Below are 12,705 nucleotides of genomic sequence, written 5' to 3' on the forward strand. Positions count from 1 at the left end.
GGTCAGGGATTTCTGGAAGCTATCCATAGGCCCCGGCACGAAAGTCCTCCGGAACAAACTGGCGAGTTGAAATTCGTCGATATCTAGAGTCCCACCAAAAACGTCGTCTTTTCCTTTCACCACTGACCTTCTATACAACGTTATAGTAGAACTTTCACTAACCGCATTGCCCGACTGGCTGAGGAGAGTATGCGTCTGGCGACACTCAAGGTGCATGGATCTGCCTCTCCAGGTGCCGAGCTGCAGGCCCACCGACTTTTCCGGATTAATCTTTGCTTCTGTTACTTCCTCGTATTCTTTCACAGTAATACTGACTAGGTCTATATGCTTGTCGTCCGTGAGAACCAGCCGCTGTGAGAACAGCCGCCAGATATTGATGGTCAACAATATCAAAGGCTTTTGACAGATTTAAATTGAAGAGAGCCCCACCCATGCCAGGTTTCTTAACTATTCTATCAATGAAGCGCATGTAGTGGAGGTTGTCGTGGATGGACCTGTTCGCGTGTTTGTGCGTCTCCAACCAATTTCTTGACGACTAGCGCCAACCCCTTCTCAAACACTTTGGTCAAAATTTTTGTTTGCATTAAGCAGAATGGTTGGCCTAAAATTATCTAATACCTCCCCCTTGTTTGGATCCTTTCTGAGCACTACTCATCGGCTCACAGATTTGGGAATTCTCTCATTCTGTTGCCAGTTGCAGTAGATATCTGTCAAGAGCCCTGCAAACAAGTCTGGCATACTAGAATAAAACTCGTAGGACAGAACATCTAATCCCGGCGATTTGCCCCCCGTAAAGCCTATTACCTCGTTCTGTATTTCCTCAATTGTTATCGGCCTTTCACAACACTCCGCATCTCTTGCTGAGAGTCGTGGCAGGCCATCGAGGTAGGCAATGAAATCCATCCTGGGAACAATTCGGCAAAATTCTGCTGAAAAACCGCACACATCTGCTCCGGCTCGTTCACCGTGCCCCCATTTTGGCCCACCAAAGACGGAATGGTGTTTTTGTTGCCATTTTACACCTTGGCTACCCGGGCCCATCGGGCAGCTTTGGTTCCTTCCTTTCTTAGAGAACGTGCCTTAGGTCTGACAATGCAGCCTTCGTGCTTGGCGTTGAAGTGTCCATCGAGGGCCAACCTTGCTGCCAGCACGTCAGTTGCAATGCCTTTCCTAAGCGCCACTTCTAACTTTCTACAGCTAAAACTTTGCTAAATCTGATTCTGCTTTGATGGCCCTTTTTAGGCTATACTACCATTTATTGTTGACGATCACCTCCGTTAAACTCTTTAATCCGGTCTCTGTAAGCTTGGCACGCCGGAAGTGACGTGTTCAGCTTCCAGTAGCCGGGGCCCTGTCTACGTGTGCTATCTAAGTCGACCTTACTGGTTACCAATTTGTTATTTGCGTAGCCGACGATTTGAAATTGTGGACAACTAATACTATTCCTATCTAAAGACCTGTAAAATGTTCTATCTTGATACGACCTGGATGTTCCGATGCAGTTTGTTCATGTCCACATTGGCACATTCGGGAAATCAGTACATGTCAGACAGTTGAAAGTGTCTGAGAAGGTTTGTGAGGTTAGCCCCACAGAATCCAATTGTGCATCTAAGATGGCGTTTAAATCACCCACTAACACTAAAGGTAGGGACATACCCAGGAATACCTCCAGACACCTGAAGTATTCCAGTTGTCTTGCACCTGTCGATGCGTAAGCAGCCACCAACCTGAAGGCCCCCACCGTTACTACCATTCACGGCCAGGACCACCAAGAAGGCTGACCTTATTTTGAGATCCAGACCTTTTCGAAACAATACCGCAGTACCCCCACCACCCATTTCCCGCCGACACGGAGATGCATAGATCTCGTAGTAATCGAAAATGGGCATGAAAGTTCGCGGTTTGGTCTGGATTCATTAATGGCTCGTTGCGTAGGTGACCTTGTTTCCAAGGGGACTCCAGGCTACATACATTTATGCAATCTATTTTGAGTATGACCATTTGAGTCGCTGGTAAGGAGAAAAAAGGAGAGGACTACTTACCGTTAGCACTCTGGAGTGGGAGCGGGGCACATGTCACGCTCCTTAAGTGGGGTGTGGTGGTCTCCATGATCAAGGATTTATAGGGGCCTCCAACCGCATGTAGAAATTTGGATTTCATGTTGCTGTATGTTTGTTGCGATGTTCGAAGTATTTGTATCTGTGGCGGTGGTGTGTTATCGGAAACAAAGCCAGTCATTTTGATGTCTGTATTTTTTCTTTATGTATAATAGTAAGTTTGTGTTGTTTGTGTTTATGGCAGTGAGCTTTGTGGTGATTTTGTTGCTTTCATTTACTTTTTGTGTTGACCCTGTTGTGCCTTGTACTGTTGGCTGTGTTTGTGATGTTGGTAGTATTGGCGTTGGTGAAGTGTTGGAAGCGTGGGCATTGGTGTGTTATTGTTGTTGTTTTCGGGTGATTTTGATTGCTTTTGGGGGGTACAGTTTGTTCAATTGTTGATATACTGCTGTGCCTTTTTTCTAAGTCTTTTATGTTTGACTTCTGTCCACTAAATTCTGTCGGCTCTTCGCACGACATGTCTGAGTGGTCAGAATCAGGAAAGGCAGTTCCAGTGGCTCGAAATCTGCTAATATTTTTTGTTCCTTTTGGCAAGAGTTGCGTTGTTGGTGATTTTGTAGGCGCTGTGTGTGTGTGTGTGTGTGTGTGGGGGGGGCTTGCGGTCAGCGTTTCTGTTGTTGTTGGCGTTGTTATCTCTCGTGTAGTTGTTAGTGATGGTGTTGGCGTTTTTGGTGGAGCCCTCTCTGCTTTCTTTTCTTGAGGTTTCTTCTCTTGTTGGGGTTACTTTTGTAGTTGGAGTCGCTTCAGTTGTTGTAGTGTGGGTGGTGCTTGTAGCAAGGGAGTAGTGCCCTCCTGTTTTAGTTGTGGGCAGAAGGCTTTCAGGTGGTTATTCTGTCTGCATTGACAATATATTGGCCTTCTGCCCTCAATAGTGGCGTTCAGCATAGTGCCATCTAGAAGGCTGCGTTGGTCAGGAATTTATTCCAAAACATCATGATCTATTTGGACCATTATTTGCAATTCCTGACCATTCCAGCGGTTTTTTCCTTGTTTCTCGACTTGGATGATTCTGATGTTATCTTCCAAGTCGAGGAGGACGGCTGTAATAATCCAGCAAGCGTTCATTTCTGGTAGTATCTTCAGTATTTTTATCTTGGCAACGCGCCATCCCAAGTATGTTGGAACTAGGACAAGTTCAGTTTCTCAGCTGGGCTGTTAAGTGCTGTTTTGTTACGTCTTCTGTAGCAAATCTGACTTCAGCTGTGCAATATTTCTTACCCCTCGATAGATATGTTACGTCTTTCTAAATGAGGTGCAAGCATTTTTCGACTGCTTGCTTTGTGGCAGTTTCTAAACGTCTATTTATGGTTTTGTACACTATAGTACGTTTGTTTGTATTGTCTACAATATCTGGAGGTGTGTTTATCGAAACACAACTTTCGCGTTTGCTTTGTAAAATGTTTCTGTAGTCTTTGAGTGATTTTACAGAAACATTGATGAATTCATTTCTAGGTTTAGCCATTGAAGCAAAACCTCGGCTATTTTGCTTCAATGTGAATACAAAATTTTGAAATCTTAATATCCCCAGTTTGTAGGGGACTTTCAAAAGATCTTCGATATCAGACTTTAGAAGGAACTGCTGGTGGGGGGACCCACATCCAACGAGAGTGACGGAGTAGGCACTTCCACTCCCCTACAAAGCCTTGATAAATAGCTCTCTCCTGCTTTCACATTTTGCTATCATCCAACATGGTATTTCTTAGAGTAGGCAGTATAAATGTACGCGGCCTGGGGTCGTCATGGAAGCAAGGTCGCTTGTTCAATGACCTCAGGTGGCGAAAATTAGTTGCCAGTGAGACCAGGCATTCAGACACGTGCCCTTTAGCGTCCATTTTCGATAACTATGAGATCTTTGCATCTCTTAGTCGACCGGAAATGAGGGGGTGTTGTTCAGAAAAGGCCAGGATCTTGAGATACGGCCGGTCTTCCTGGACCCGGAAGGTAGGATGGTGGTCCTGGACGTGAATGATAACGAAGGCAGTGCCTTTAGACTGGTCGCTGTGTACGCACCGACTGGTGCGGGACAGCCGGATTTCTTTAGACCTCTGGAAGTCTTTCTTGGGACGTTTCGATCCTTAGTGTTGGTGGGCGACTGGAACGCCATCTTGGATGCACGTGTAGATTGGGTGGGGCTAGCCGACAAGAAAGGTGGGGTGCGCAAGCCTTGAACACCTGCTCAGTTTAACTGACAGGTTCTGACTGGATTTCCCAAATGCTCCAATGTGTACATGGGCAAATAGCGTTAGGTCATCCAGTTCTTATCTAGATAGGGTATTATTATATAGGCCAGAAGATAAGGATAGTATAGGTTGTCCACAATTTGAAATTGCCAGCTATGCAGACCACAAATTTGTGTTCTGTATAGTCGACCTAGGTAAGCTTTATAGGCAGAGACCCGGATACTGGAAGCTAAACGCGTCTTCCCTGGTGTGCCAGGCTTTACCGGATTGGTAAGCTAGTCCTTCGAAAATTGACGAGTGAAGTCGTCAACAACCGATGGAGGGCAGCCCTAAAATGGGCGGTTAGAGTAGAAACGGTAGGATTTAGCAGGGATTTAGGGATAGAGAATTCTAGTGTAGAGGGAGAACTAGTTAGGAATTAGAAGAGGCACTCAGTAGCGGCATAGCGGTGGACGTGCCGGCAGCGAGATTGATTCTTAACCAATTCTTCAACACCAAGACACGTGGAAATGAAAGCCGTTCTATAGGCCCAAGTGACCGAGACACAACGTGGTAATAAAACCACAGCTCGGTCTTTTTGGAGTCGGGACGGGCGCATGCTAAACGAATCTAAACAGATTTGTACGGAATTTCAGTGGCACTTTGCTGAACTGTACGAGGCACGTAGTAGTTCGGAGGCGGAGGTAAACTTCATCTCCCACCACGACAGACTGCTTCGGCTTTTGTCTAGGGATGTGCAGTCCTGCAAAATGCCGATAATCATTGCGTCAAGGAACACAGGTAACCTCCTCCCAAAATTTTCGAGAATTGTGCTTCTATTAGAAAGAACTATTTAAAGCAGACGAGCTGGAGCATCTTTTACACGCCTGAGAAAATACTTAGCAACGTTTCTTCCGGCGTTACCTTCTGAGTTCAAATTGCACCGAGATCCACTTTTCACTACATCCCATCAGAGTCGACAAAATAAGTTTCATTTGAGCTCTGAGGTCGGTGTAATCGATAAACTCACTCCACTAAAATTTCATCCTTCTTGCCAATGGTAGAAAAGGATTATTTATTATTTTACAAAGGTAAGTTCAAAGATTATAGGCACTTTTGCTTCTGTAATCTTTTAAAATCAAAAGCATAATTTTTTGACACAGTTTCCTTGCTTTTTTATGCACTTATTCCAGTTGTTCACAAGCTTGCTTAAGCCATTGGATAAAAAGATTTTCGGCTGGTCACGCAGCCAGTTATGTACTGTAGCCTATACTTTTCCAAGGTAATGTAACCTTTTTCCCAGGTAATGTTCCAATACATGGCCTTTCGCGACCCCGACCCTTTCTTCTCCCTCACCCTAAATGCGGATAGCATCACTTTTCACTGCGGTAGGCTGAGTCTTGACTTTTTTTTCGCTGGCGATTCCGGGTGTTTCCACTCCGTACACTACCTTTTGGATTCTCGATCAAATTGAAGGGTACAGTTCTCATCTGTAACTATTCATTCTAAAGACTCTTTGCCTTCATCGTTGTAGAGGTCAAGTAAGCGTTCACAAATCTCTACACGACTGCACTTATGTACTTCGGCAAGCTCTCCTGGCAGCCATGTCCCAGACCTTTTGGAAGCGAAGTGTGTGGAGGATTTCGTATCTAGAACCATGACTAATTTTCAGAGAACATGCCATCTCATCGATGGTCACTCGTCGGTTCGACAGAAGCATCGCTTGAGCTTGCTGAATCTTCATGTCAGTGGTTGAGGTTGATGGTCGTCCTGCTCCCTCATCCTGCTTCACGCTTGGCAGGCCAGTTTTAAACTTTTCCATCCATATAGCACAGTCCCTGCTTTCAGCCTACGATGAATTTAAGTCCCAGACAACGGCAATCGGATCACACTGTCAGTGGAGCGGCTATGTTTACTTTGTAACACAAGACCGAAAACTGGAGCGATCAAGGTAAAACTTCGGTTACGTAATCACAAGGGAACCACAAGAGAGCGATCGTAACGAAAAGAGAACCATCATCTTTCATGTGAAGACAACACTGCAGCCAAACTAAAGAAAACGGAAATGCGTATGATTTTTGTCTTACCCTCGTACAACTTTTTATATACATATATATAAAAACACATACGCATTTACACACACACAGACGCACACGCACATACATATATACATGCCACATGCATAGACACACAAGCACACACACATACATACATACACATACCAATCATGCACACGCTGATATAGCTGCTCATATGGCTTTCTTTTCTGCATAACTATTACCATTGTGTCTATACATGAACTTCCGTGTTAAAACGTTTGGTGATCCATCCTATAAGCAACTTATAGAGTGGTTAAGGATAAAGTGCAAAACCTGAAGCTAAAAATATAAAATTGGAGTTAAATAATTTCATTTTGTGCAGGTCTAATGAAATGAATGAAATGTGGCGTCAGTGAAGTGTTTAGTTATGTTTCTTTCTATATATGTCAGATTGCATGAAGATTCCAAAATCTAGAGCTGCTTCACTTTTCTATAGAGATTTTATTTCAGATTAAAATATTTCAAACTTTCCGTTTATAAACAGTGGCTAATTACTGTCTATGCTCAGACCTTTGATAAATCTAATTAAAAAATCTCAAAGAGAATATATTAGACTTGTAAAAGAACGAAATCATGTTGCACTAGTTATTCAGGGACGTGTGCGTATGTGTGTGTGTGCGTGCGCCTGTGTATGTATGTATATGTGTGTATATATATATATATGTGTGTGTGTATATTTGTATACATGTATGTATGTTTGTATGTATGTATGTATGTATGTATGTATGTATGTATGTATGTATGTATGTATGAGATAATGATTGTGAGCATATATGAATATAATCATTTAAGTTCGTGTGAGTGTGTGTGTATGTTCAATTTGTATGTTTATTTAATTATAAATCTATGTGTGTACCTATAGACACATATAAGGGAAATAACTCAGGAGCAGGTTTTTACCCGCCAAGAAATATCGTAGGGTCACCTAAACATATAAAATACTAAGGTTTAAAATTTTCAAATAAAAGAGACTATCAAAGCAATTAGAAGACAACAATGGCCCTATAAGGTTTCCAACTGAATAGAATATACTTCGCAATCTAAATTATCCAAAATATGTCATTTAAAAAATAGATCCACTTCAATAAATATGATCTATGTTATCTAAAAAATATCGATAACGACGAACTTAGTATCCTGGAAGTTAACTCGAACTAGTTCAGATCGATTAAAAGATTCTTCCTTTCTTGTTTGTAGATTTTAAACATTCCGAGAAGTTTTTACTAGCTAACTGCTTAGGTAAAATCGGTTTACTGAAGTTTTCCAACTCATTAGTGCAATTTTACAATAGCTAAAATTGTTAAAGCGAGATTACCTACAACCCAATGTATCTCAATTCCATCTCAAGGTCATGCGTTCGAATCTTCTGCAACCTATTTGGATAACACATTCTGTATATTTCAATTCTTTTGGTCGTGAATTTTTTATCTGAAATAAGCTAGTTTCCTGTCCAGGGGTAGACTTGCCTGATTCTGTAGCACAGTGCTTTTCAAACTTTTTGCTGGAGCGGAACCCCAAGGAAACATTCCACTGGCTCGAGGAACACCTGTGCAATAATTTAATTGTCTTATGCAAAAAACAGCATTTAATTAATGAAATGAAAATACTCATGTTCAGATTTATTTACAATAAAAACACAAACTGTAAAAAAGTTGTCACGTACATATGCAATTCTATTCTTGCATCTACAGTTATTATTAAAACATGTATTAAAAAATCTTTATTTTGAATAGATTACATTTATTCTCACCAAAAACTCAATGAGAAACTTGAGCCTGGTGTTTCTTGCACAACTCTTTAAGATTGGGTCGTGTTTTTGATAGACACACATGAAGTTCATCTTCCACAGACAGCAATTGTGCTCACTTCTTGTGCTTGATGGTTCTCAGGGCTGAAAATCCAAATTCACACAAGTAGGAGGTTGAAAACTGCACAAGAAGTCGCAGCGCTTTCTGGGCAATTGCAGGATATTCCTTTTCAATCAGCAACCAAAATGCATTCAGGTTAAGCTCAGAATTCTTCAACTTTAATGTTCTGTCATTTAAAACACTGGTAAGTTCTTCTGTTAATGGGAACTGTTCTTCAAATGGCTCAAATTCCACAAATGGGTTTCTAATCCAGTCATACTGGTCAACAGATATCGATGGAAAATATTTGTCAAGATTTGTTAACAGTGTGCAAATGGTTCAAAATCAGTAGCGCAATTTCTTGACAATTCCTTTTAAAAACATTTGGAAACATTTTCAAATTTCCTGTAGCTATGCATTTCTTCCATATCGCCAATTTCTTCTGAAAAGCATTTATTTTGTCAGTAGAAGACAAGATATTTTCGTTCCTGCCCTGCATGCCATTGTTCAAGAGGTTTAACTCATGAAATATATCGGCAAGATATGCTACCTTGGAACATCATTCAAACATTCTACAAAGTCTTTCAGGTTTTCTTGCAAACAAAAGGTCAATAACTCTTCTAAAGATCTTTTAAAAGGCGTATTAACAACAACAGCTAAATGGCTTACACAGTTAAATTGTTTCTTCCAAATATAATCACTCGTATTTTACAAAAGAAAACTAAACCATCATCTAAGCTGGCATGCAACTCGTAGATGTGCACGTACATATACACACCAAGGATCAGGGTCATCTACGCTGGCGAGTAACTCGTAGATGTACACGTAGGCCTAACGTACACACATATCTGCACAGGATAATTAAAAAATTACTGTCGATTTTAGCATTTATGTAACTTCTTGCGAAACCCCTGGACTGTACTGGCGGAACCTTGGTTGAAAACCACTGCTGTAGCAGTTCATAAAAAAAAGCCAATTATATGTTGTGATATTTTATAAGTTTCTATGTTTAAAGTATTCACAGGTTTTATAACTGTCATGTCATATCAGAAACTTAAATCATCCTGGGTTTTTAGGAAAGCTGAAACATCTAGTTTGAAGACATGTTTGTAGCATTTTCTTAGATTTATATCAATTCGTTGCAATTGATATGATTAGTAGCGTTGAAATAAATGGCCGTCATGAAATACTGAATAATTTTTCGCAATCAACATTTGATCGAAATATACTTTGGTAATAGAATTATTGTGATTACGAATAATGAACAATTGTGTCTCAGAGTCACAAAGTATTGCTGTGAAATAAGAAAGCCATATTGTCATTAACAGAGACCCTGAAACCTTTTACATCTTGACAGACAGATGTAACACTGATATATCTGCAACACAGGAACCGAGAATTCATTATTAAACAATTCCAACATATCAATTTAATTGTCAGAAATAAATTGTTATTGTCTTCTCATTTTATTTCCCGATCTCTTCACGTTTTCCTACAGCTTAGCCATCAAACTCTTGAGAAAAGTGTTGAAATCCAGCATAAGAGGAATCCATAGTGGACCTGCATCAGCAATATAATTCAAAGGAAATAGTAGTGAATATAACTTCTTCATCGTTTCCAGTCCATGCTATATTTCACAACCATTCTTCCATGGACAATTCCGGTAATATATCAATATCTTCTATGGTAAATAGAGACGCTGTAAGAGTTTTCCCGACCTTCTTACTTCCGACGGAGAGAGTTGCAGAAGTACTTGACTGATAATTTATTTATCGATCCCGTAAGACAAAGATGGGATTTGAACTTAGAGTACAAAGAGCTACAATAAATACTACTAGGCATTCTTTCGAACTCTCAAACGACTCTGCTAAAATTTTCTGCTTTGATAAACAGAACACTTGATGATGTCAATAAGAGAGGCTGTGCCCAGTTAGAAAATATGGTCTGTTTTCAGCATAGCTTATCCCTTTGTTAAGAATAAGATTGCTATTGACTGTTAGTGAATTTTATTACCTTCTCTCATAACGTCCCACAACTCTATTTTCATTCCTATGATTAAAATTTCAATGGGTGTAAGAATTCCAAGAATAATTTTTTTCAGAAAAAACAATCTAGATCCATGAAAAATGATGAAGCTGTTTTCTTTATAAATAAACCCTGAAAATCCGGAATAGTGTACGATACCACGAACGTATAGAAGCTATGAAGGCAAATTTCTCATGTATTTAAAGTGCGATTTCCTATCATTATTGAAACATGTAAATTAATAGATCCCCACTATACGAGGGGTTACCCAGAAGTAACCGGAAACGTTCTCTGTGGGACAAGCCCGTTGAAGTTCAGGCTTCTGCTGCTAGAAGCCACTTAATGCAACCCTCAGCCATCAGTCTACCGACCGGCAGTGATGGCTGTGGTCGTACTTCCACGTGGTGTGTCTTTGTTTTGCAGTTCTACTACTCTCTTCGTCGATTTTTGCAATGGCTGAAATTCTGTTATCTGCAGAGGAAAACAGCGACTGAATCAGTTGTCATGCTTAAAACGACTTACAAGGGCATTGCTATGAGCAAAACACAAGTTTACGGGTGGCTTTCACACTTTAGAAATAATCACTTGTGGCTTGGAGACCAAGCTTGTCCAGGGTGACCGTCTACTTCCCGAACGAATAAAAATATCACGAAAATTCATGAGCTGATCTTGGAGAACTGTCTTCGCACAACTGAAGAACTTGTTGATATGACTGGTGTGTGCTAGGGCTCCTGCTAACGAAAGAACTGTGAACTGAAAGAACGGTTGAAAGATGATGTGAACCTTTTTATGAAGGTCATCACTGGTAACGGAAGCTGTTGTTATGGCTATGACCGGGAAACAAAGCAGCAATCAAGTCAATGGAAGCATACAATGTCACAAAAGTGAAGTCCAATGTCAAAATGATGCTGATTTAATTCATCTATGCGAAAGGAATTGTCCACACAGTATTTGTTCCTCCTGGTCAAACTGTTAACCAGATATTTTACTTCGCAATTCTGAAGCGTTTGCGAGACACGGCGAGACGAAAACGCCCCGACCAGTGGAACAGTGAAGAGTGACGGTTTCATCACGACAGTGTTCCTTCTCACACGGCATTAAGTGTGAGGCAGTTTCTGATCAAAAGTGGCCTAACCCCGTTTACCCATTCTCCCTCTCCACCCGATCTTTCTCCCTGTGATACTTTTTTGTTCCCCTGAAAGAAAAAATTTTTTAAAGGAAAATGTTTTGCAGATGTGGAAGAGTTGCAAAAAAAAAAAAAGCTACGGGGGCGTTAACAGGCACCATTTGGCAAGAGTTGTAGGACTGCTTCGATCAGTGGAAAACGCGTCTGGACCGATGTATTGCTTCAAATGGAAAATACTTTGATGGCGATAAAAGTGTAAACATATGTAAAACTAAGTGAATAAAATCATATTGCAAAATTCTGCTTCTTTTGGGTACCCTCTCGTAAACATGGACGACGGCTATTTAAAGATAAATCGCTTACCTCTGTATTACAGACGATATATTGTCTGTAGTGACCCGGGCATCTTTCCAAATGTGATGTCGATCTTACAGCACTGCAAAGAGTAGAAAAATGGATACTGAAAAATTGAGTCAACGACGGATTAAACACATATCACGCAATCACGTAGAATGATGTACTGGACAATAAGAGACACAAACAACCCTTAAATAAAACATAATTTGCTAAATACAGGAATTAACTAGGACTAAACTGTATTTAATATACTATTTTAAATACTAAAGGTACTAAAAAAAGACATACACACATTCACAAAATATAAAGTAAACAGTAACAGAGGTACTAAATGTGTAGCGAATAGCTTTGAGAAAATTGGCTGATATTGATTTTCTTGATCTATGTTCTCAACCGGGTTCCATATGACCCCTGAGTGTCCATATAAGATTTTGGGGATCCACGCAGCAAATTAGTAAATTGGGGTGGGGGTCTACAATACTATCTTAAAGGCTCCTGAAAAAAAATTGTTTTAGAAGCAAGAAACAGCTAGGTTTCTTTCTCTAAAACATTTTACATAGTTAAACCTACACAAGTTAACGTGTGAAAAGCAAAATAGGAATTTTGGGAGAAGTTTCTATGAACTGACGCACATTATTGTATTACGCAACACTAGCTTATGTGAAACGCGCATAAACAAATTATAGTTTATCAATTTTGAATTCAAATGTATAATTCTCCATTCTTCTTTGTGTTTTATACTATAATCTGAAATTTTCAGAAGCGAACTTTGGATTTACTAATTGAACAGGAATACAAATATAATTGTATGGGCTAACGTGGTTTCCCATGATTATCACTGGTCTATCTAATTAGCTGAGTTGTGTTACTAGAGAATGCTCAAAAACAGAATCACCTGCAGTTAATATACCAATTCTCTTTTACATTATTTACATTCGACGGATATTTGCTCTAATCTTGCTTGTTGTTAACACA

General features: G+C 40.3%; 1 protein-coding gene across 4 annotated transcripts in view; it reads right to left on the minus strand.

The window, feature by feature from the left end:
* Window positions 1-12,705, minus strand: part of LOC115217863 (ADAMTS-like protein 4) — a 442,200-nt gene that overhangs the window by 245,278 nt on the left and 184,217 nt on the right. For all 4 annotated transcript variants that reach the window (XM_036508060.1, XM_029787575.2, XM_036508062.1 and 1 more), the window contains one exon: window positions 11,737-11,809. In XM_036508060.1, the coding sequence (XP_036363953.1) occupies window positions 11,737-11,809 (73 nt within the window). The remainder of the gene's footprint in view (window positions 1-11,736; window positions 11,810-12,705) is intronic.

The sequence above is a fragment of the Octopus sinensis genome, linkage group LG12 (assembly GCF_006345805.1).
Source record: "Octopus sinensis linkage group LG12, ASM634580v1, whole genome shotgun sequence".
Lineage (NCBI taxonomy): Eukaryota > Metazoa > Mollusca > Cephalopoda > Octopoda > Octopodidae > Octopus > Octopus sinensis.